This window comes from Nycticebus coucang, chromosome 1 (genome assembly GCF_027406575.1).
Source record: "Nycticebus coucang isolate mNycCou1 chromosome 1, mNycCou1.pri, whole genome shotgun sequence".
Lineage (NCBI taxonomy): Eukaryota > Metazoa > Chordata > Mammalia > Primates > Lorisidae > Nycticebus > Nycticebus coucang.
The window spans coordinates 51,456,716-51,483,645 of NC_069780.1; the positions used below are offsets into that span (position 1 = coordinate 51,456,716).

The window sequence follows — 26,930 nt, forward strand, 5'->3', positions numbered from 1 at the left end:
CCGGATAACACACTGCAGGTTCTCCATCAGCATTTGCTGCTTCATCTTTTACTTTTACGGATGTGGCTTCTCTCCTTAAATCTCATGAACTAACCTGTCTCTAGGAGCTTCCAGCTTTTCTTCTGCATCTTCCTCACTTCTTGCAGCCTCCAGAGAATTGAAGAGAGTTAGGGCCTTGCTCTGGATTAGACTTTGGTTTGAAGGGAATGCTGTGGCTGGTTTGATTTTCTACCCAGACCACTCAAACTTTCTCCATATCAGCAACAGGCAAACTCTCTTTGTGATATTTCTGTGTTCACCACAGTAGCACTTTTCATTTCCTTCGAGAACTTTTCCTTTACCTTCACAACTTGGCTAACCAGTGCAATGACCTAGCTTTCAACTCATCTTGGCTCTCAGTGTGTCTTCCTTGTTAAGTGGTTTTTGCCTTTGGGTTTAAAGTGAGAAATGTGTGACTCTTCTTTCATGTAAACCCTTGCAGGCCATTGTGGAGTTATTAACTGGTCTAATTCCAGTATTGTTGTGTCACAGGGAGTGGGGAGGCCCTAAGAGAGGGAGGAAGAATGGAGAACAGCTGATCAGTGGGGGCAGCCAGAACACACACAATATTTACTGATAAAGTTTATCTTCTCGTTATATGAGTGCAGTTCAGTGCCCCCAAACAATTATAATAGTGACCTTAAAGATCACTGTGTATAGATCACCATTGAGATACTGTGATATTGAAATAGTTTGAAATATTGTGAGAATGACCAAATGTGATACAGAGTCAGGAAGTAAGAAGATACTTCTGGAAAATGATATCTTAAATTTATTGGACTTGAGAATTCCACAAACCTTGAGCAGTATCTTTGAAGTACAATAAAGTGAAGTACAATAACATGAGGTTTTCCTGTACTGTGATGTTAAACCATATGATGAAATTCCAGATTGTAAGGTTTAGAAGAAGGTGAAAGTTCAATCAATTCAACTTCTGCTCATTTCCACTCTTAAAAGGCACCTATTTAAATAAAAAAGCCTATTTTTATTTTGAAATGTCTATTGAAATGTTTTAAAGTAAGTATAATGTAATAAAATTATTGGAATGAGCAGTAAAAAAGAGCCTATCCTTGTCACTGTCCAATCAGACTGACACATTTCACTGGGCACAAAGGGAATCCTACAAACACAATTAATAAGGACTTCACTCCTTTTTTATTACTAAATACTATGCCATTGTATGGATATACCACATCTGTTTATCCAGGTATCAGTTGATATGCATTTGGGTTATTTTTACCTTTTCTAGATTTTGAATAATACTTTTTTGAACATGTGTGTAGAACATAGTCACGTGGTAGCTATTTTTAACATTTTGAGGAACTGCCAAACACTTTCCTAATGTGGCTGCACCATCTTATATTCCCACATACAAGGACTTCGATTTCTCCACATTTTCACCAACATTTGTTATTATCTGTCTTGTGGGTTATAGGACCATTTTATAGGCATGAAATAATATTTTACTTTGGTTTTGATTTTCATATCCCAATTGACTAACAATTTAAACATCTTTTCATATTTCAATTAGCTATTCTTACATCTTCTTTGGAGAGACGTCAATTCAAATTTTGCCGATTTTTAGTTGGTTGTTTACTTCTTATTATTGAATTGGATGAGGTTTTTGTATATTCTGGATTTAAGTTCCTGTCAGAAATATGATTTGTAAATATTTTCTCCCATCCATCCTGTGGGTCTTTTTTTTTTTTTTTATTTAGTGCTATATTTCAAAGTAAGAGAGGTTTAGGTTTTGATGAAGTCTAATGACTAGTTTTCCTCACTTGTGCTTTTCTTGTTGGAGCTTCCTATGTTTTTTTAATTACTTCAACGTATACTATAATTTTCATTTAATTGACTGTGCTCCTTTATGACAGTAAATTTGAACACTTGGGGCTAGTCTGATTTAGTTGTGTATCCTAAGCAGCAAGCAAATGACCTGAGGTATAGTAGGAAATCAATTAATGTTTGCTTACTACATTAATGGATTACTTGACACTCTTTTTCAGTAATGAAATTTGACACAACTCATAATTGTGATTAATGGATTACTTGACACTCTTTTTCAGTAAGGAAATTTGACACTACTCATAATTGTGATTAATGGATTACTTGACACTCTTTTTCAGTAATGAAATTTGACACTACTCAGGAACAACATAATTCTTAATATGGAAAACCAGATTTTCCTACTTGAATAATTAATTTCAGAAAATTCTTGGTCATCTGCACAAAAAATTTAGCTATAGACTCCTTCTTAAATTAAAATTTAGTGTTCCTATTTAAAAATATGTTTCAACTATAACCTTAGGTATTCAACTGAATGATTTCATCTAGGAAATAGCAGGATGAGTGATGAGAAACCATTGGGTTTTTTGTTCTTTGTTTTTTCTAGTTTGTTTTCAGAGAATATACCTGTTTGAAAACCAAAATCAAGCATTCATTTTAGCATCCTGCTCACAGTTATGTGGTCATAAATTGAGAAACAATGAGAGTGCATTAGATAAATAATCAAAGCATTTTTTTAAATGTAGATTGTTGGTCGTAATCCTAAGTATTTATAATGGGCATGGCCTTTACAGTACTCCTGAGACTAACTTCAAATCTTGCAGCAGTGTACACATTGTTTGTTTTATTTTGCTCATTTTGGGAGAAGTGCATTTCTCTAGCAGTTCAAGATTTCTTGAAAATAAAATGTTAAAAAATATTTTAAGCTTTTTGTCATACTGTTATTCCATGACAAACTTTGGTGCTTTGGCTTTCACATTGAGAAATAGAAAAGAAATAGTCTTTCATGCCAAAACATCTTTTCAGAGAAAATTTAATTTGTCACAGTTTTTATTTTTGATATTTAAAAAATTTCCTCCTGTTTATTAGTTTTCACCCTGGCAATTATCATGGGAGCAATATTAGGGCTTTCACTACTCCAGCTATTTATAATAGATAGTGGTTCACCCAGTTCTTCATTTTGAACATAAAATACCATTCTCTTCATTTGTGTTTGTAAAACAACAAAAAATACTAGTTCAGTGAACAAATTAGCTTTATATTCTTGACTAAACATACTCTAAATCCTTTCTCTATACTAGGTATTGTATTAGAAACTAATCTAAATGATTCATGATTTGAAGCTCAGAAGACAAGCAAGTTTTCTGAGATCAATAAAACAAGATTTCTAAATATAATTGAAGCACAGTTCGGTTTAAAAAGATTTTGAAAAGTGAGGTCAAGATTTTTAGAAGACATATTTTAAAATGTAGATCATATGTAAATTTTATTTATAACTGCTATTGATGAACTAATGATGTTTCATATAAATCAAATTTGTTGTACTTTCTAAGTAAAAAAAGAATATAAAACTATAAAATTGTCCCTTAGTTTTATTGTTTGAGATTGATATTTAAAAAAAATATTGAAAATACAAACATTGTAGACTAATAAGCAGATGACATAGAATAGCATAGCTGTAAGTGAAAACTTTGTGCCTTTTTTATTAATCAATAGGAATTTCTCCAAAGATGAAGATTATTATACAGCTATGAAATGAGGCAGTTTATTTTGGCATTGAGGTAATTTCATAAAAACAACTATAGCCACACCTCATGTGGGCGCTAGAGAGCCACTGAAGATGAAGGAAGCTGCAGCTTCTTATTATATTAATACCTGAGCAAATACTGTTCTCTGATAATATTCCCAATAGTTTGTTCAAAATTATTATTTTCTCCTTTTAAAAAAAGATAATCTGATTGATTCAACCCAGCCTCTACCTTATTCCTTCTCCTGGGTTATGTATTTCTTCTCTTCCCCTAATCTTTGGATTGTAGGAGAAGAAAGAGGAACTTGATGTTTTCATTTGAGTTTTTTTTTTTTTTAAACAAATAGTATTATAGTATGTTAAGTGAGAATGGGAAGTTGTATAAGGTAGAAAGATTTATTAACAGGTTCAAAGCAGCAAAGTACAGTACAAAGCATATCGCAAATCAATATACATTAGATTTTTTCTCTTCTTTGTGTCTCTTATTTTAGAGGGAACAGTAACTCATCACTTAGAACATGAAATCAAAGTAAAATATTCAATCAATGAATCCATTGTTTCGCTTATGTATCTGTTAAGTCTTGTCACAGTAATGTTACCCAAAAAAGAGCCCCAAAGTGTCAAAGGCTGGTGAAAATGCACATTTATTTTTATACGTTGGTGGGCAACTGCCATTGGTCTGCTTTAGGCTAAGCTCCACTAGAAAGCCTGCTACAGTCCAAAAATCTTTCAGCTGGGATTTCTCTGCTCAGTTTCTGTTGTCCTCTTTCGGGTACTAGGGAGGTAGCAGGGACATATTGTTTGAGGGACCTTGGCAGAGTTACAAGAGAACAAGCACATTTCAAGCCTTTATTTGTGGCATAGTCGTAAGTATCCCATTGTCCAGAGCAAGTGTCATGAATAAGCCCAAGGCCAAGAGGTAGGGAGAGAAATTGCACCATTAGTGGATGGACCGCAAAATTGCTTACAGGTATGGGAGAAGATTGGGGCCAGTAATTCCATCTACCACAGCTTGTACCTTTAGTACAAATCAAACAATTTTCCTGTTTTCAAGCACTCTTAAAAGAAGCCTTCTTTATTACAGAATATGCGTATTTATTAGGCAAAAAAATAAGTGATGGAAAAATTAATGGCATACTTTTATTTGTTTTATACTGAATTTTCCCTTTGATTATGTGCCCACCACATGTAGACTAACATCTATTAAAAAGTATACTACAGAATGCTTTTGCAGGGTGTTTGTTTTGAAGAACAGCATAAAAATTTCCGTAAGTTTCATAGACAACCACACATATTTTAACATGATCTTTTACTCTGCCTTTACTTTGGGGTATCCTTAAGAATCTGTTAACATGCAGAAATTATGCAGTATTGATTTCAGGAAAAGTTGAAGTGGTTACACATGGTTGCCTTTGCCTTAAAAGAAATCCTTATTTGGTTCTAATTTGAACAATCCTGGAAGCACAGAAAAACTAGCTTTTTATTAAGTCACCACACATTCAGTGAATTATGGAGAGCATTTTGTCTCGAGAATGGAGTTAACTGTATCCTATCCATACTTTTAACCATTCTTGTCGTTTCTGGCAACTCTCCAAGCCTGCCTGTTATTCATACATATTTCTTCCCAGTAAGAAATGCATCAAAATCCCAGGAACACATGCTGCTGACTGTTAGACGAGTCTTAGTGGTGAGAGATTAATGTAATTGCTTTTGTTTGAGAAGTATAATTGATCACAGTTACGTACATGTTGCTTATGTGAGAAATATGTTCTGCTTTAAAACTTACTATGTCCCATTTTAGTTTGCTTTTTTAAAATTCAAACTAAGAAAGAGTCTAAAATGTATATGCTTCCTTCATTCCTAATAGTCCAGAGTACTTGGACTAGAAGAGTTCATTTTTGTAGAAAGTAAATGCACAGGCTTCTAAATATATATATATATAATTTAATTTAAATTTAAGGTATAAAGTTTTAGATGACAAAATGCTTATTAGCCTAAAGTTCTACAAAGAAGGATATTCTAATTCCCTAATTAAATGTTACTTCATCCAATATTATCATTATGTCATATTTCTTCTGTGATACTAATGTGTTTACTATAAAATAGTATAGTTAAATGGTATTTAGATATATAAGATTTAAATTACATTTTTTAGTAAAATGTAATCCTTATTCAATATTTTCTTTGAGTTCTAATACAGACCTAAGACTATAGATTTACTTTGTAAAGATTTCCTGAAATAGCTTTGGGCCCACAATAGATTTATGTTTTTAAGCATTTGTGGTTCATTCATACATGAGTTCGCTACTCTGTCATTTCCCTAAGAGGTCACATCTAGCCCCTGCCAGTCTATCATAGAATAGAATGATAAATCTTTTATCCAAAGTTTGATTTCTTCCCTTTTCTTCAAGATTTTAGTTTCAAAGTTTTAGTAATACCGTCAAGAGAGAGCACACTATTATTCAGGCCCACAAACTCTTTTGAATTAGGTTGGTTTTACATAATAAGTAAATACCTAAATGAATCATTCATAGAGTAAGAACAGACCTTGCATACCTACTTCATCCAAACATTACATTCCTGACATTTAGGGCATTTAAATGTAAACCATTTCTTTGTTAGGGCCTTCTCATAACTAAAATATGAGTCACTTGCAAACCATAATAGATTTTGGCTCTGTTACATGATGAAGTGTTCTGGATGGAGTGAAACATTTCACCCAGACTCATGGCAGTAGAATTCCCAGTGGTCACCCAAAATAGGGAAAGAAATGAAGAACACAATTAAAGGAAATATGCAGACTCTGGCACCATCCCTTCATGGCAACACGGCTCTGTATTGTTGTTAAGAAATGGAAGTACTTAGAGCTAAAACCCATAAACGATAATACAAGAAGGTGTTGGAATTTTTTTTTTCCTATTGACCAAATTTAACTCTATACTTGATTCTCTTATTTAAGGTCAAGTCGCAGAGTATTCCTCTGCACACTCCCCGATGCACTGAGCCTGTCACTGCATTGTGGGCAAACTCATACTCGACGTTTTAAACTCACCTTGGGAAGGAAAGGTGGAGTCTTCCTTTCCAGGGCCAAAGGAAGTGACGGCTCTTGCTTATTCATTGTACTGATCCTGGTGTGGTTTCATTTGGGTTAATTTGCTTTCAACTTCAACTCCTCACTTGAATCTCCAACAGAAAATTAAATGGTAGGTTTTCAGTGTTTTGTTTCACTCTAGCCAAATACAAATTGTACTGAGTGTAAGGTTAGTTAGCCTTATGTCCTTACTGAATTTCACTAGCACCACCAAAACATAAACTAGGGCACCATCTAGCAAAGGGTTATAGGAATGACATCATAACAGCTTTACCCTACAAAGGGTAATGACATTTGAATGAACTCAGTTCCTCTCTCAGGTTTAATCCTGCTTGTCATGGTGTCTAGTTAGCAGCTTCTAGCAGCTTCTGAAGTAGTGATGGGGATCGCTTAAGACCTTCTCGTATGTGGGAAAGGTTCTACACAAAGCATACTGAACATGTTTTTCTGCATTTTTTAAAAAAGTCATCCTTGTGTATGAAGTTATTTCATTTTTGTAAAATCAGTAGCTCATATGATTTTATAACATAAAAATGACATGATGCCATGAGGGGGATACATGGGAATCAATAATGTCAAGTTGGTTCCAAACATCATTGTGACAGAGAACAATTTTGATTAACACTCTAAACACCAATAAAATATCTACCTTATTATACATTTCCTGGAGCTATAACTGTAACGAAAATGTAGAAACAACCCAGATTTGCTATAAAAACAGAAATATCTCTAAAGGAATAATTACATGCTAGGCATAGATAAATTGTCAGAAAAAAACACAAGACAAATTCTTATTCTAGAAATCTGGGAATGTAGAAGTCTGTGTACTTCTTGACTACTTCTAAGGTAGTACAGTGATCTTCAGTAACCTGAGATTTGCAATTAGAAATTTATGAATTATAAAAATGTGTTAAATAAATAAGTGCTACAAATGATATTTTTGGGATAAATATTTTTTTGATAGGACTCCTAATTACAAGGTACATTTAAATGCAATCTTAATGTCACTATCTTTAGAGGTAATACTGTGAATTCTACATACTATTTTTAGTCTGAAACATGCTACAGTTTTTGTCATTTAGGTGGTAGTATTATGTACAGAATTTAATTTGGGGTGTCAGTTTTACATAAATAAAAAGTCAATAAAGTAAATACAAGGCATGACAATTAAGTTTGAGAACTCACCATAGAAAAAGTACTACTTACTTCCTTGCTGAAAATCGTGCTCCCCTTGGGAAGCTGTACACTGATATCAGCACTTAGTCCACCTTTCAAAGTCATTTTGGAACTCTTTCTGGAATAGCCATCAAAGCTGTCAGGACCTTTGATGTCCTGAACATCATCAAAATGTCTTCCTTTCAATATTTCCTTTATCTTTGAATAAAGAAAAAAGTCATGAGGGCCAGATCAGGTAAGTAGGGCAGACGTTCCAATACAGTTATTGGTTTACTAAATACTAAAAACTCCCTCGCAGGCAATGCTGTGTGAGCTGGTGCATTTTTAGAATGCAAGAGCCACACATTTCTCCTGCCAACATCTTCAGTTAAGGTATTCCTATTTCTCTATCAATGTTTACTTGGTCTGCTATGCTTTCCACAGTCAGATGACAATTTTGACACTCCATTTGATGAATTTTTGCAATGTTTTAATCAGTTCTGCACGTTACTGGTTGCCCTGATCTCTCCTCCTCAGTGACATTTTTTCTCTGTTCAGAAAAACGTTGAATCCATTTGTATACTGCCTTTTTCTTCATGGCATCATCCCCATATATGTGGACTAACATGTCCCTGACTTCACTTCTACCTTTGCTGAGTTTATCAAGAAATTTAATGTTTGTTCGTTGCTCTTATTCAGGCTCTGACATTCTCACGCTGGCCACCAAAACACACTGCAATAATAAAGCAGCTCAGCAAGACACCGCCACGTGTCTACACAGCTGTGAAACACTGATGCACCAGAATTTACAAACTTCACAAGCTGTTTGTATGGTGCTGCCAACGTCAGCCTACGGTGACAAGGTCACACATCATCACTGCCACCAAACAAAGCAAATAACCAAGCCCTCTTTGCCTTGAAGCTTCAGCTCTTACCATTTTATAATTTTTATACTTTCTGTCTATCCTGCTAACCATGTAAATGTCAATCATTTCTAAAATGAATGTTTAGAGGTTGCATCTTGTAAGGAAGAAAAACAGCTTTTTGTAGACATTTCAAAAGCACTTTCTTTGGTATCTACAGAAAATTTAGCTACAATATGTTTGTAATATATAACCATGACTTTCCTGCTGAATGCCTAACAGTCTTTCAGTGGGATTGATTCATAAATAAGACAGTCAAACATTATTTCTTTCTTAATGTAAATAAAAAAGAACATAAAATGGACAAGAATGTGGATAACATAGTGTTTGTAAAACAGTTCATCACATATTAATATTCTCAAAATCTTTTTCTTGTTATTGACATCAAATGGATACTTTATAGGAAAGATGGTTGTCTTTGTGCAAAGATCAGAGGCATGGTCTTAGTACATCATTCAGCTTGTTTCCCAGCTCTGGTTCTCTCTACAAGTCTGAAACAATCAATAAACTAGAATTAGGACACCTAAAATAGTTCTTTTTAAAGATAGGTCACTTTATATTTCAATTTTTGATTACCTTGGTTTTGATTATCTATAACTTAAAGGAGATGAACTTGATGATGTTTAGGATACTTTCAAAAATATTAATACTTCTACTTGCAAATGAATGGATTTCTGAACTTTCAGTATACTATATAAATCCTACAAACCTCTCAAAAGAAAATAGATAGTTTTTCATTTTTATTTGAGAACTATTTTATGTAGGTTGCAGGAAGGATGTGAATTAAAATGTTTTAGATTTTTTTCATCCACTTCATTACAAACCCCTTTATTTAACTTGCAGAGAGATTATGCATTTAAGAATATGTTTTTAATTGTGGTTGATGTGGAAACCACAGGGCAGTTATCAGTTTATTAACTAAGGAATGTACTCATAATAGACTTTGCTATTTTAGTTAATTCCTTAAACTTGAATATAATATTTTACTTTCATAGTATTAATTTAAGTCACTGAAATATCATGCTTTATAGTTAGATCTAGACTTATAGTTAGAATAAAGGTCTTATAATGGCTATTATTAAATAACATTGATCATTAATCATGTAGTTATATGCTTATATATTCACTAAAAAAAATCCAAGGTATAACATCATTCTAGATGCAGTGCTAAGAAATATGATAGACTGCATATTACAGAAAAAAATTAAAAGAGAAAACTATTGTGTTGTTTTATAGCACTATTACCATAGCTACATTTTAAATATCCATTTGACTATTCAGCAAGCTGAATAGCAGGGGCTTTATTTTAGCATAGAGCAGTTTGGAAACAATATTTAACTTCATATTTTTAATTTAACATTTAATTTTATGAAACTACTAAAAGATAGACTATTTTTGAACTAACTGGTCATTAGCTCCCTTAATTTCTGTCATCTTTTTATCTCTATATAAAATTGTTTTATTTACCAATATTTTATTTACCAAGGTTTCATGGCCTAAGAAGCAAGTATTTTAGTCAAGAAAGTAATTATTCTCAGGTGTGTTGGCTCATGTCTGTAATCCTAGCACTCTGGGAGGTCAAGACGAGTGGATTGCTTGAGCTCAGGAGTTTGACACCAAATTGAGCAAGAGTGAGACCCCATCTCTACTAAAAATAGAAAAATTATCCGGGTGTTGTGGCGGGTGCCTATAGTTTGAGCTACCCAGGAGGCTGAGGCCATAGGATTGCTCAGTCCTGGGAGTTTGAGGTTGCTGCCATCTATGATGATGCCATGACACTCCACCCAGGTTAAAAGAATGAGACTTAAGAAAGGGAAAGGAAGAGAAAGAAGGAGAGGAAGGGAAGGAATTATTCGAAAGGTTGCTAAATGGTAACAACAGTGATGGTAGTAGACAAAACCTGTGGTTCAACCGTTAGCTGCAGATGGTGTATTTGTTATGAGTAGGTCAAACACAAAGCTGCCAAATACCCTTCTTGTAAAGTAGCAGGTGAAACTACTTATGCTCCCGAAGAACCATAGCTAAGCATGACAGTCAACATTTCATAGGCACGCATGCCATCTGAAAGTGCCTTATCTTAATAGGGTAATGTTTCTTTCATTTTTGAAGGTATCAGAGTTGATATTTCAAAGTTGTCCCAAACTTAAATTATAAATGCTGTTGGTAGAATGTTTCTTTTTTTTGTTTTTCAATTACAGTAACCTCATGAAGAAAAGCTTCTGAGTTTGAAATGACATTTTTTTTTTCCAAAATGAATTTTCAAGTGATATTATTTTACTTCTGGTCCAAACAAATATAAATATAAGTATAAAACACCAAGTGGGCAATGCTAGCACTAAAAGCTAGCCATGCAGTAGTGTTTGGTTTGTATTTTAAAAGAATAGAATATATTTTATAACATACATGTTTATGACTTTCAGAATAATATTGTAGATTATTTTAAGACCTCAGAATTTTAACACAAACTGCTAATAGCCACTGTCTGTATTCTTAGGTTAAAGTGATCCAATTAGTATAGAAAGAAAGGGGTCTATAATACATATTAATGTCTTAATTATTGTCTCCAGATATCTTCTCTAAACTTTTTTGTATGATTCCTATGATATATGGAGTATATGATACATGATAACATTTTAAAGCAAATCATACAATATTTTTGTCCAAAGAGAGTGTAGTAATAGTTGGTATTAAATCCAAGACAGTGAGCCAAGGATGTTGTTAAGATGTGGGACCATTAGGAAAAATGGCAACAGCCAATGCCAAGAGATAAGGCAGCTCAAAGAATCGTCCGTCATGTGGAGGATAATCTTCTTGGAATCAAAATGTTAAGGATATATTTTCTCGGGGATAACTATAAATGTTCCTATTTATAAATATTCTATTAACCTATTTCACCTATATCCTGCAATGGATGGTGACCTGTCTCATTATCTTTTGTGTTTTAGTGGCTAACACCTGTTATGTGGTAGATTCTAAAACACTGAATGACTAAATGTTACTATCAATAACCACAACACTAGCAAATGGGTCCATAATCTCGCAATTCCCTATGGATAGAAAGATCTACACTAGATATCAGAACAAGTGAAGCAACTGAGGACAACACCTACTTATGCTAATGAGTTAAAAACTCTTCTGCTAGATAACTCACGCCCCGTGTTACTGAGAGTACTTAGTGAAGCCAAGCTGAAAAGTTTTTCAGTGATATCTGAGGAACTGAAGCTTAGAGGAGGAGGACCAGAAACTTGAAAGAAGATATCAAGACTTTAAAGAAGTGGAATATGAATTCTTAACTTCTTGTTTGGCAAGAGGACACTGATTTGGGGGAAAAGGATAGCCTGATATTAAATAAATGACCTATGGAATTCTCAAGCAAAATACAACCTTTGCACATATCAGAATAACAATGAAATGTTCTAGATATGCATTTACAACTGGTTGATTCTGTATTCTTTACAGAATAGATTCATTCAGAAAGGTTTAATGTTGGACTCAATAATATTTAGCTAAATTTATTCTCTCTAATAAAAAGATGGAAACAATTTTCTGTACCTGAAGTGATAGAGTTGGGCCAAAATCTGATATAGAATATAAGATCAAAAACTTCTAGAGCTGAGTGCAGTGATGACACAGTCTAATTTTTGAAAAATTTCTGAGAGAGGGAGATTTATTGGTGAACTCAAGATAATATAGCTATTTAGTTTGTACATAAGTGATCCAGATTCCAGACAGGAATAATATGCACATTTATGAAAATATATCTCTATAGCTGTGAGGTAGATTTTTCAAATATTATTTATTTTGAACACACACAGATATGAGAGAGACAAGTATGTATAGTAATAAAGAAAACTTACTGGCTGACAAGTTCCATAACACCAGATAGTAACTTACAACTGGACTTTCATTAACTCATCTATCAAATGGAGAAATAATTCTTAGTTCTTGGGCGGGGCATTATGTGTGTATACATATGTATGTATGTACATACACATATGAACTCAAAGAATGTCAGGCGCTTGTGTAAGTTACTTGTTATAACTATTAAAATACAGAAGGGGCTTGCTCAATTCATGCACTCACTCATTACAATGAGACATCTGTTTGATATACCCGACTTGTTTCTAGTGTGTGGTGCTCTTTCCTGATGTGCTTTTTAGGTCGTATTTAATTGGTGCTGATCTGGACACTCTTTACTGTCACTTTAGTGTTCTTTCCCTCACATACACACTATAGGCACAAACATTTACACACACACATCTACATACACAAACACATATACTCGCATAGGTGCATTCTCTCACAAATACATTTATAAAATCACACACATGCATACACACAAACACAAGCACATGTAGGTTGATTTGTTGATTTCCAAATACGTCAAGTCATAAAGTTACAGAGGAATGAAAATTTAGAACTTAAAAACATTTGATAAAGATAATTCAAAGTTGAATTATGAGGCATTCGGTTACCTGTTATTCTTCTGTTATTTTCTCCTGTTTTATGTCTATTTGTAAATATATAAAATGTAAATATATTTATTAGTTTCTGAAGAATGTTAATAACTATATTCTTAGAGGGCTGTCAGATCAGATTTCAGAATCATTTATTCTTAAATCAGTCATTTTTAACTTTCCACCTTTGGAAATATATACCCTGTTTCCCCCAAAATAAGACAGTGGCTTATTTTAAGGTGTGCTCCCAAAGATGCACTAGGTCTTATTTTCAGGGGATGTCTTACCTTTCCTGTAAGTAGGTCTTATTTTCGGAGGATGTCTTATTTTTGGGGAAACAGGGTATGTGTATAAAAGCTTAGCATACATTCAATGTGTATGTGCCAGAGATGAATAGCAGATTAGATTTATTGAATCTGGTTGTGGGACTAGAATTCTGATTTATTGAATACTTGTTCTCATAACCTATCTCAGGCTCTAAAGAATTTCCTAGGTCTGCCTTTACAGAATAAAATTTACAATCTTGACTTTTTATGGAACCCCTCTTTGTGCCAGGGATGGTGCTAAGCACTTTCCTAACCTATATCATCAAAATTGAGTCTTCACAAAATGCTCTAAGACGCATACTGTCCTGGTTTTAAGATGAAGGACTGAGGCTAAGAAAAATTAAATGCCCAGTTAATAAGTGGCAGCTCAGAATTTGAACTCTGCTGTCTCTAATTTTAAAACCAATGAAAGTTGGAAATGCCTCTAATAGGATGCAGCTGTGGCTATTGTGAGTCTTTTCTTAAAGGAAGTGGTGTAGGTAATGATTGTTGCTTGCCAGAATCAGAAGTGGCAGGTTTCTAACTTCTGAGACTGCTTGTCTTAACCATTCCCTGGAGTCACTTGAGGAATTTGCTCTATAATCTTTACCCTTCAATGAAAAGATGGGACAAAAGGTGTAACAATAATGGGACAAAAGGTGTAACGATAATTTTATATACTATTTTCTAGGTTTTTCTCTATCAGTTTCTCAGTGATTTATTTGTTTAGCTCCCCTCTATTTCCCACTTATTCCTTGTCAAAGAATAATGACAATTCCACATATTGCCTCTCTCCCTCCCCTCAACATCTTCCCTCCACCCCTGGAAAGGAGAAACCAGAATTCTTTTGCTCTCTCCACTGTCCTCACATCTATTCTCATCATTCTTAGGTCTGATGGCATTTTTACAGTATAACTATACAAGATGACAGTTTATGTGATGAGAAAAATGCCCTGGTTATATCCTAGCTAAATGGAGGGGTGGGTTTTTCTCCATGACTTAATTTTGTGATCCATCTGGGGAAGTTTCGGTTTTACTAGCAGCTGTCTTCTCTTTTCTAATCAGAATTTCAGCTTTTAGCACCTAGCTCACAAGAGAAAACAAAGGGTTTGAAGTTATTATTAGACTTCACAAATCCTTTAAACCATGTTTCGTAAGTAAGGAAACAAGCAATACCTCTGGCTAGGATCTCTCTACCAAAGCTGTTAATATTTGTAACCTATATAAACATGATGTTTGTGATCACATAGTTTAAGTTAAAAATAAAAAGTGCTAACAGAAGTGGAAAGAAAAAGAAAAGAAGTGTGTGTGTGTGTGTGTGTGTGTGTGTGTTTCTAGCCCCAAAGGTTGAAGGTGGACTTTACACGGGGAAAAAAAATTTGAGTGTTTCTATTACTGGCCAATATGTAAACATTTCAGGAAGAAATTTTACACCAACTCTTCTACATGTAAGGTGGCACTTAATGATTCGATCTTTGGCAGTTCCTCAAATCTAGGGATTAAAATAATAGGTGATCAGTGGACTTTTTCTTGTCTGAACTCTAAGGCATCGATTTAAAATCAATCATATCAACAAGTCAAACAATCTTAACTTCCACTTTATGTTTTCCCATGAAGAATTCACAACTTTACATAGGAGTAGTTTCTGTTGTTTGGATATTATATGCAAAGGTTCAGATTTACTTTTGTGAGTCTCAGTTGCATGGATTCTTGGTATGCGTTTACTTGATATCTTGCAGACCACAGGGCAGTAGTCATGTATTATTTGTTTCTTTTCTTGTAGGTAGAAATAACACTTCAGGATATCAATGACAATCCACCTGTATTTCCAACGGACATGCTGGATCTCACAGTAGAAGAGAACATTGGAGATGGCTCTAAGATTATGCAGTTGACAGCCATGGATGCTGATGAGGTAGCTCAGAACATGTCTCTGAATTTTTGAAACTTAGTATTGCAGTGTTTTATTAAATGTTCATAGCTGTGTATTACCCCATCATCAAGGCTACGTACTGTGTGCTCCTTTCCAAAGAATATTAATTATTGCAATGTGATGTAAGAATACCAACATAGAGACTACCAATAGACAGCTTTCCTTTGATGAGGAATCTACAACTCAGTTAAATTCCGTTTACATTTTTGGTTTCTAAATCGAATTATTTTATTTTCTCAAATAATAAAAATACCTAAAAGCAGATCTCTTTTTTATACCTTTATTATCCCAATTTGCTATCTTTATAGCAGCTAAGCATTGATTTATCTTTGTAATTATAGCAAGCAAATCCTTTAAAGTAACAGAATTTGAAGGTGACCTTAACAATTTTTTAAATTGACTTGCATACATGTTTATATGTCCATATATTTTTAAAAAACAAAATACATAGTTCAATAATATACTTGTATATTTTTAGGATTTTATCTGGGCAAGCTACTGTTTTTTAAATTCTTTTAATAAACAGAAATTTCATGCTTAGTGGTGAATGTGAAATTTGGGGACACTTTTTTGTATAAATTTATGGTTTACAAGTGTAATTTTGTTAAATGCATAGATGACATATTGGTGATCAGAGCTTTTAGGGTACCCATCTCCCAGATAACATGTATTGTATCCATTAAGTAATCTCTCATCATCCACCCCTTCTTATCCGCTTACCCTTTCCAATTTCTTTTGTCTACCATTCCACACTCTATACCCATTGTACATACTGTTTACCTCCCACTTACAAAGCAGAATTTACAGTATTTGTCTTGCATCTTGTTTTAATTAAGATAATGGCCTACAGCTTAATTATGTTTATGGCTGAATAGTATTCCACTGTGTATACAGACCACATTTTCTTTACCTAATCATCAGTTGATGGACACTTAGGTTGATCCCATTTCTTTGCTATTGTGAATTGTGTTGCAATAAACGTAAGGGTGCAGGCATCTCTTTTTGGTATAGTGATTTCTATTTCTTTGGGTAGATACCCACTAATGGAATTTCTGGATCCAATGATAGTTCCACATTTATTTCTTTGAAAATTTCCATATTGTGCATCATGAAAGTTGTACTAATTTACATTCTTCTTTTTTTGTAGTTTTTGGCCGGAGCCAGGTTTGAACCTGCCACCTCCGGTATATGGGGCTGGCACCCTACTCCTTTGAGCCACAGGCACTGCCCCTAATTTACATTCTTGCCCACAGTGGGAATAATAAGCATTCCCTTTTCTCTGTATTTTCACCAACATCTGTTAATTTTTGTCTTTTTAACAATAGCCATTCTCACTGGTGTTAGATGATATTTTACTGAAGGTTTAATTTGCATTTCCATGATGATTACTGGATGGTGATCATTTTTTTTTTCATGTACCTATTAGGCATTTGTATGTTCTCCTTTGAAAAATGTCTATTTATGCCTTTTGCCACTTTTTAATAGGATTATTTCATTGTATATATATTTTTTAATTTTGTTTTTGAGTTGAGTTCCTTGTAAATTCTGGTTATTAATTCTCTGTCAGATTTATAGTTTTCAAATATATTCTCCCATTCTGCAGGTTGTCTGTTCAGCTATCAGCTGTATATTACAGCTGTTGACATAGCTAAACATTTGATAATTACTGATAATTACTTTTTTTAGCTGAGCAGAAGCTTTTTAGGGGACACAATTTAGATCACCATATTCTATAGTCATATTTTAAGTTGAGCTGTGTAATCATCCTACTCCAAATGGCATGGAACTTACATAATCGTTATTTACATTTTTCTCCATGAACAAAAATCCATAGCTTCTTTTCCCCTTCTGATGGGGCAAAAAGTTTAACTAATGGTCTGGAGTTGAGGAAAGAGGGCTAACCTTATCAGACACCACATCTCCTTACCTTTTGCACCTTAAACCAAGCCCAACACAGGGCAAGGAATTTAATTTCCTTACTCTCTTCCAAACTCTGGAGATATCTAAAACTTTGATTTTTGGTGTAGAAGTAAACTCATAAATTTATTTCCTTAACCTTAAAAGGGTGAATAAAAGTTGTGGTGTGTGTCACACTTTATGGGGGCAAGACATGATTGCAAGAGGGACTTTACCTAACAATTGCAATTGTAACCTGGCTTATTGTACCCTCAATGAACCCCCAACAATAAAAAAAAAAGTTGTATAAATAATAGACTAATTTTAACCGCATATACAGAAATGTAATAATTTAATCATTTACAAATTTTACCAACATTTAACTAGTAAAAGGTCAGAATAAAGTATAGACATTTAGATAATTATAATATTCTATTAGAAAAGATTTGGTGTTCTATGTTTGGTAACTTCTACTCAATTTTGTATAGAAAAAGGTTTATACTTATTCCAAATTTAGCTATCACTAAAAGAATTATGTGACTAAACACTTCTGTTACTGATAGAAATGTTATGTCATTAGCTATAATTTAGTCAATATTTCACTTCCTTAAATTGATTATATATTTGGTTATAAAAATTTATAAATTTGTATCAACTCTCATTTGAAAAAAGCAATAACAACCAAAACAACACATGTAATTAACATAAGACAATTCACATCAAACAATCGAAATTTTAATGGCTGTTTTGTTGGCTATACTCTCTGTGGGAACACAGCAAATAAAACTCATTTATTTGATGTGATTTATTCTAATCATATCAAAAATGAACCAATAATCATTTTAATTATAACATATATTCTAATGGGATGGCTGTTTACTCCATGGAATATTATAATTAGAGTGGGATTATTTAGTACAAATTAGAGTGAGTTGCAAATAAAATTATATTTGGAAATTTAATTGTTGTAATCATCATATTTCTCATTTAAGAACTGATTATGTCAAAGAGATGCTAACATTTAAAGCTTTTAATATTATGCTCTTGATACTTTTATAATTTTATTTATCTCTATATATTTTCCTGTAAGGAATATTACAAATAAGTGTTGATACAAATGTAATGGCGCCCGCATGTTTATTTTTCTCCTGTGTGTGTGTACATGTGTGTATGTGCTCACACTTACAGTGTGTCAAGTTCGTCTTTTAAGTTATTCTTACGTGTACACTGAGATTTGAGAAAGGTTGGGAATGTCCTTATATCTCTAAGTATTTGCGCTAACAATGAATTTTGTTTTATTTCTATTGAGTTTTGTTTTTTAAGTTTTAAAATAATTAAGGAACCATGTAGGTTTTATCACTTAGACATATAGTTTAAAAAACGTTGAATGTAAAATGATGGTATCTAGGATATGCAAGAACTGCATTGGGGATGAGACAGGGTGGGCAGTTATGGGGCAGACAGTATAAAGCCATAGTGCAGGAACAGACAAGGAAATGGAGGGGAAGTTGTTAACAATTCCAGGGAAAAGAGGAATGCTGACAGTGTGTGTATGGAGTGACTTGCCTGAAGGAGTAAGGATCACCACATTCTTTATAATGGGATCTGTGTACCTGTGTGTGTGTGTCTGTGTGCATGTGGACAGGCAGCAGAAGATGGTGAAAGGGAGTATGGAGATTTACCTACAACTTTAAAGGCAAGGAGGACTTTTTTCTAAAACTGCTTTAGGATCCTTACTTTTTAAATATGAAGCTCATGAGTTTGTTTTTACTCTTGAATACATTTTCTCTTTAAAAATTGTTAATACTGTTTTAATAATTACCAACTATAGGGCAGCGCCTGTGGCTCAGTGAGTAGGATGCCGACCCCATATACCGAGGGTGGCAGGTTTGAACCTGGCCCGGCCAAACTGCAACAACAACAAAAAAAATAGTAGCCAGGCATCGTGGTGAGCGCCTGTAGTCCCAGCTACTCAGGAGGCTGAGGCAAGAGAATCACCTAAGCCCATGAGCTGGAGGTTGCTGTGAGCTGTGATGCCATGGCACTCTACCGAGGGCAACAAAGTGAAACTCTGTCTCTTAAAAAATAATAATAATAATAATTACCAATTGTAACTCTTGACAGGAACAACCCACATTTGTTTGGCCTTATGCTAAGCAGAATGGCTTCCTATAACATTAGAATATTTGGTGCTTTTTTTCATGTGTTTGTATATCTTGCATCAGTCTTCTTTAGAGAAGTTTCTCTTCAAGTCCCTTGCACACCCTGAGATGGGATCACATGTTCTTTTCTTGTTAATACGTTCGAGTTCTCTGTGGATTCTGGTTATTAGACCTTTATCGGAGGTATTACCTGCAAATATTTTCTCCCATTCTGAGGGCTGTCTGCTGGCTTTACTCACTATGTTCTTGGCTGTGCAGAAGCGTTTTAGTTTGATCAGGTCCCAGTAGTGTATTTTTGATACTGCTTCAACTGCTTGGGGAGTCCTCCTCATAAAATATTCACCCAGGCCGATTCCTTCAAGAGTTTTCCCTGCACTTTCTTCAAGTATTTTTATGGTTTCATGTCTTAAGTTTAAATCTTTTATCCAGTGAGAGTCTATCTTAGTTAATGGTCAAAGGTGTGGGTCCAGTTTCAATCTTCTACAGGCTTGCAGCCAGTTTACCCAGCACCATTTGTTAAATAGGGAATCTTTTCCCCACTGAATGTTTTTAATTGGCTTGTCAAAGATCAAATAATGGTAAGTAGCTGGCTCCATCTCTTGGTTCTCTATTCTGTTCCAGACATCTACTTCTCTGCTTTTGTGCCAGTACCATGCTGTTTTGATCACTATGGATTTATAGTACAGTCTCAAGTCTGGTAGCGTGAGTCCTCCTGCTTTGTTTTTATTGCTCAGTAATGTTTTAGCTATTTGCGTTTTTTCTGATTCCATATAAAACGAAGTATTAGTTTTTCAAGATCTTTAAAGTATGACAATGGAGCTTTAATAGGAATTGCATTAAAGTTATATATTGCTTTGGGCAGTATGGACATATTAACAATGTTGATTCTTCCCAGCCATGAGCATGGTATGTTTTTCCATCTGTTAACATCTTTGGCTATTTCTTTTCTTAGAGTTTCATAGTTCTCTTTGTAGAGATCTTTCACATCCTTTGTTAGGTATACTCCCAAATATTTCATCTTCTTGGGCACTACTGTGAAAGGAATAGAGTCCTTGACTGTTTGTTCGGCTTGGTTATTGTTGGTATATATAAAGGCTACAGATTTATGGGGGTTGATTTTGTAGCCTGAGACATTGCTATATTCCTTGATCACTTCTAAAAGTTTTGTAGTAGAATCCCTACTGTTTTCCAGATATATGATCATATCATCTGCGAAGAGTGAAAGTTTGATCTCTTCTGACTCTATGTGGATACCCTTGATCGCATTTTCTTCCCTAATTGCAATGGCTAAAACTTCCATTACGATGTTAAAGAGCAATGGAGATGATGGGCAACCTTGCCTGGTTCCTGATCGAAGTGGAAATGATTTCAATTTAACTCTATTCAATACGATATTGGCTGTGGGTTTGCTGTAGATGGCCTCTCTTAGTTTAAAAATGTCCCTTCTATACCAATTTTCTTAAGTGCTCTGATCATGAAGTGATGCTGGATATTATCAAAAGCTTTTTCTGCATCAATCGAAAGAATCATATGGTCTTTATTTTTAAGTTTGTTTATGTGTTGAATTACATTTATAGATTTACATATATTGAACCAGCCTTGAGGCCCTGGGATAAATCCGACTTGGTCAGGGTGTATAATTTTTTTTGATGTGTTGTTGGATTCTGTTTGTTAGGATCTTATTGAGTATTTTAGCATCTATATTCAGTAGTGATATTGGTCTATAATTTTCTTTTCTTGTTGGGTCTTTCCCTGGTTAGGGGATGAAGCTAAAAAGCTTCTGCACAGCCAAGAACATAGTGAGTAAAGCAAGCAGACAGCCCTCAGAATGGGAGAAAATATTTCCAGGTTATACCTCCGATAAAGGTCTAATAACCAGAATCCACAGAGAACTCAAATTTATTAGCAAGAAAAGAACACGGGACCCCATCTCAGGGTGAGCAAGGGACTTAAACAGAAACTTTTCTAAAGAAGACTGACGCAAAATCTACAAACACATGAAAAAAAGCTCATCATCCTTAATCATCAGAGAAATGCAAATCAAAACTACTCTGAGATATCACCTAACCCCAGTAAGAGTAGCCCACATAACAAAATCCCAAAACCAGAAATGTTGGCGTGGATGTGGACGAAAGGGCACACTTCTACACTGCTGGTGGGAATGCCCACTAATATGTTCCTTCTGGAAGGATGTTTGGAGAATATTTAGAGACCTAAAAATAGACCTGCCATTCAATCCTATAATTCCTTTACTAGGTTTATACCCAGAAGACCAAAAATCACAATATAACAAAGACATCTGTACCAGATGTTTATTGCAATGTTTATTGCAGCCCAATTCATAATTGCTAAGTCATGGAAGAAGCCCAAGTGCCCATCGACCCACGAATGGACTAGCAAATTGTGGCACATGTATACCATGGAATACTATGCAGCCTTAAAGAAAGATGGAGACTTTACCTCTTTCATGTTTACATGGATGGAGCTGGAACATATTCTCCTTAGCAAAGTATCTCAGGAATGGAAGAAGAAGTATCCAATGTACTCAGCCCTACTATGAAGCTAAATTATAGCTTTCACATGAAGACTATAACCCAACTATAGCACAAGACTATGGGGAAACGCCCAAGGAAGGGGAAGGGAGGGGGGAGGCTTTGGTGAAGGAAGGGTAATGGGTGGGGCCACATCTATGGTGCATCTTAGAATGGGTACAGGCGATTGCACTAATGTACACAGCTATGATTTAACAATTAAAAAAAGAAAAAAGAAAAATAAAAATAAATTAACCTTAGCTTACTATAAATTTTTTACATTATTAAAAAAAAGAATATTTGGCGCTTTCCATTTCTTTAAGTTCCTTAAAATAAATTAATATCAATGCTTTTAGATAAACCTCTTTCTGTTTTCTACTTTATTCTCAATTCTTTACCTCTTAGTTGAATTTGGAAAAAAAAATATTGAACCATTTTCCCTCTTAGCTCTGTTTTCACTTTTTCTTTAATTTGAGTAGGACTCAAGATTATGTAGGTCATCTGCAAATTGTGCCGATTTTTGTTTCCAGTGAAGCTAACTTGTAAGTATTAGTATGTTAGAGAAACTTTTGTAGGGCTCTGGAGAATATAGCCTTGGTAAAGGAATTATAATTTTAGAAAGCAACATGTACATGTTCAACTTAATTTAAATATCATTTGAAACATGTTTTGGAACAAGATATACATCTGCTAGAAGCTTGTGGCTGTCAGTCTCATATTCCCTTTTATAAACAGAATTATTATGCTCGTAAGGAGCCAGGATAGTCAAACTCTGCTTCACGATGCATACATGTTTTTGAAAATATTATTTAAGTTGTAAAATGCATTTGCAATTTATAGGTATTTACTTTTAGAATTCTTTCCATGTGCTTTTGTCTCTATGGTTCCTCGGGGAGCAGAATATTTTAGCCAGCATCATTTCCAATGCACTGCAGCTGAAACACAATATTTGTTTCTTGTCATTTTGCTGATATGGCATATTTTGGATATTAAATAAATAGTCTTTTCCAAAAAATCTAATTAAATCGTTACTCTTGGCCAGACATTTTCAGACATTCACTGGTATTATTAATTCACCACATCAGCTGATTTCAAAAAAGAAAAAATTACCGTTTGATCAGCACAATCTGATGTGTCATTGCTTCTTTTCAGAAGAATTATCACAACTTTAGGAATGTTGTTACTACAGTCATTTCGTAGAAAAGGCATTTCTAAATATCTAACAATTTTTCTTAGAGCTTTAAATAGGTTTTTGTTTCTTTGCGTTCCCCCAGTTTCCAAACACTTACCATTTTAATAGGTCAGAATTGAAAGTAGTTGTTTTCATACCTGGGCTACTTTACCAAAATGTTGGAATTCCTAGTAAAATGGAACAAATAATACAGAATAAGGTCACACTGGAAGTCTAAAGTTCTTATTGAATGTTTTTGTTGAACCATAAAATTACAATGAATGTGTTAGATACTCTATGTCCACCTGAATATGCAAGATAAATATGGATCATATGTCCGACTCAGCTTCTCTGTTATTAAATTAAAGTGTGCCTTGAGGCATTCATTTTACTGAATTCTAAGTCTGGCTTGGGGAGTGCAGTACAAAAAGAGAGCAAATACCACTGAACATAAAGTTTGAAAGAAGGAATATTTTTTCTGAGACTGTTAGAAATCATCCTGTTATGTTTGAACATGAAGGAAAAAAAAAAAAGATGAGTAAGCTATGAGGAAAAAGATGTATGGAAACAGTGGATGCCAGTTTTGTATTCCCACACACTTAAAATTTATGTTTTTACCTAATATTCTTCTGGAAATCTCTTAGTCTGAATAGTTTAATAAATGACTTTTTAGAGGATAATAACAGTAAAAGCTACATTGTTCCTATGAGTATGAGCAAATGAGTCATTTCTGAAGTCATCAGTTCCACAGGTACTTATACTTCGGTGTCAAGATCAACAGTTACATATAATGGGAAATGAGAAACCATATTTTCCCAGGATCATAAAGCAACTCTAATCACATTTGGATTTAAATTGTTCTTTCGCAGAGGTCTAAGTCATCAAATACATTTAACCCATCACGTTTCTCTCATGAGAAAGTCATAAAACTAAGAATAAAATAATAGCTAGCATTCCCCTACACTTATTATTTCTCCAGGGTTGTTCTAGTTTTCATTTTTTTGTATGTATTAATTAATTTATTCTTCATAACAACCCTATTAGGGAGGTAATATCATCATTCCAGATGAGGAAACATTGGCTCAAAGAGGTTAAGGATGTGGCCCAATGCCCCACAACTACTAGGTAGTAGAGCAGAGATTCAACCTCAGAAGTACAGAGCGTTATACACATATCTCGATCAGAACAGTGTGTATTTAACTCAATATTTTGATCATAATATGCATAATTAAGAAATATCTCTCTTTGTTCTTCCTGCTGTAAAGCCCTTCCTCATCTTCTTCTTCTTGTTCCTTAAATAGCCTTCTTCAGTCCGTATTATGCTGCTGTTCCTTTCTCTATTTTTTTCTACTTTAAATTCTGAACCATTTTTGAGACTTCAAGGTACTTCGCACAATGACCTTCAGACATTTTTCTCAAAGCCCATTCCCAAATCTCTAATTGCCAGCCACCATTTCTATAAAGCGAGCCTTCAATCGCTGAACACAACACGAGTACAATTTCACTTCATAATTTTTCCTTCATCAAATCAGATTCTATTCCTGAAATGTCTTCAGGAAAGTGCTCTCCTAATTCCCAGCCAAAGTAATTTGAAATTAAAAAGATAAAATTTCTTATCTTTCACTTTTATTCATCCCATATTGTTAAAAGAAGTGATAATATATATGAAAATATTGAACAAATGTGAGACATTATTATCATTATTTCTATGTCCAATAATCAGCTGTATCATACTAATTTGACCTGTGTATTTTGTTGTGTACATTGTGATTCAGAATCTAAGATCTGCAGCAAGATGACCAGGATTCAAATCCCTTAGTTTCAGTTTAAAATGGGGATGGTGCTAGAGTTAAATGAATTAGTACCCTTGAAGTCATGTGCTCAGAGCAGAGTTCAGCACCCAGTAAGCACTTAACAGATGTTCTATTTTTCCCAAACTTTCCATTCCTTCTGCCAGCTTTCTGAGAGAGCACATGAAATCACCCACGCTTTCATTTTACAGGATGGGACTTGGAGTTGCTGCCCCAACTTTGGGGAAATGAAACCGTCCTTGCGGCCCAAACTCTCCTCACTGTTTCCCTTCTCTGGCCTTTCCTCACTCTAGTTCTGCGGTCAGGCTCCATACTGCTGCTGACCAGCACTGCAGGAGGTGGGAGGTTGCTGAGCACCAGGAGGGAGCTTCATCTGCATATAGGGAAGCTCTCTGTTGCTTAGGTCACCTCCTGAGCTCCACCTCCTGTTCATGGAAAAATTGTTTCCCTAAAACCTGTCCCTGGTGCCAAAAAGTTTGGGGACTGCTGCTCTGGTCCATAATACTGTATTAATAACCTTAAAAGGGTGCTTCCAATTTAAGCAAGGTCAGGGGTTTCTTGGCCATAGAATTCAAGCCAAGTCCTGTTACCTTTGAGATTCTGAAAAATATACCCATAGCCTTACATTTTACCTTGACTTTCTTCTTTTGTTCTAGATTAAAACTCTCCACTCTCATAAACTGTTCAACAGTGAGTAAGCCAAGCATAATATTTTTCCTCCCTCTGCACTTTTGCCTTACACTCAAACATTTTTGTTAGTCTTTACTTGAAAAACAAACAAAAGAATTCTATAAAACTCAGTTCAGCTCCATCGTCTCCATTATATCTTTCCTAAATAAAGCAACTCAAAGTAATCTTTCTCCCTCTCATCTCAAAGGTCTCCTTAGGTTAGCATTTATCTTGTCATTTAATTACCTTTTCATGATATGTGTAGAAAAGGAACACAAGCTCAGAGTCAGGCAGGCATACTTGGATTTGAAATCTACACTAACCCCAGTGTGCCTGTGTGTAAGTTAACCACCATGTCAGGATGTAGCAGCTTCATTTCTGAAGTTGTACCTCATAGAGTAATGAACTAAAGTGAGATTATGCATACATAGTGCCGTCATAGTGCCTGGCACTGAGCAAGCCTTTAGTAAGCCTCTGGTTAATGTGGTTAGTAGTAACAGTATTATTGATATTTTTCACAGTAACTATATCACTTTTTTTCATCTGTATGTTTGGGGAGTTAAAAAATTAAAGCTAATGGTGAAAGCTGAGGTTTATATTCTGTTTAATGGTGTGAATGGTGAAAGACCATAAACTGTTATACTCATCTGTTACCTTTTCAATTTTTATTTTATTGTGATAAGAATGCTTCACATAAAATCTACCCTCTTCAATAGATTTTTAAGTATACAGTATAGTATTGTTAACTACAGGCACAATGCTGTACAGAATATCTCTAGAAAGTTTTACCTCGTGTAACTAAAGATTTATACCCACAGATTAGCAACTTCCTATTTTTTCCTTCCCTTGACCTTGGAAACTACTATTCTACTTCCTGCTGCTATGAGTTTAACTATTTTATATACTTCATATAAGTGGAATGAGACAGTAGTTGCCCATATTAACTGGCTTATCTCATTTGGTATCATGTCCTTACATTTTATCCACATTGTGACCTATGACAGGATTTCAGTCTTTTTTGAGCTGAATAACATTCTCTTGAATGTATATACAGGTTGAGTATCCCTTATCTTCAATACTTGGGACAAGAGGTGTTTTGAATTTTGATTTTATTTTCACTTTGGAATATTTGTATTATACAAATCAATTCAGCATATGTGTGAAATTCAAAATCTGAAATGCTCCACAGTCTGAGCATCCCCGTTGACCATCATGGCAGTGGTCACAAAATTTCAAATTTGGATACATTTGGATT

The 26,930-nt window shown here is 34.4% G+C and overlaps 1 protein-coding gene across 2 annotated transcripts in view; it reads left to right on the forward strand.

The window, feature by feature from the left end:
* The window catches only part of FAT4 (FAT atypical cadherin 4), a 204,065-nt gene that overhangs the window by 92,136 nt on the left and 84,999 nt on the right, over nt 1-26,930 (forward strand). For both annotated transcript variants that reach the window (XM_053577478.1, XM_053577566.1), the window contains exon 2: nt 15,286-15,417. In XM_053577478.1, coding sequence (XP_053433453.1) covers nt 15,286-15,417 — 132 coding nt within the window. The remainder of the gene's footprint in view (nt 1-15,285; nt 15,418-26,930) is intronic.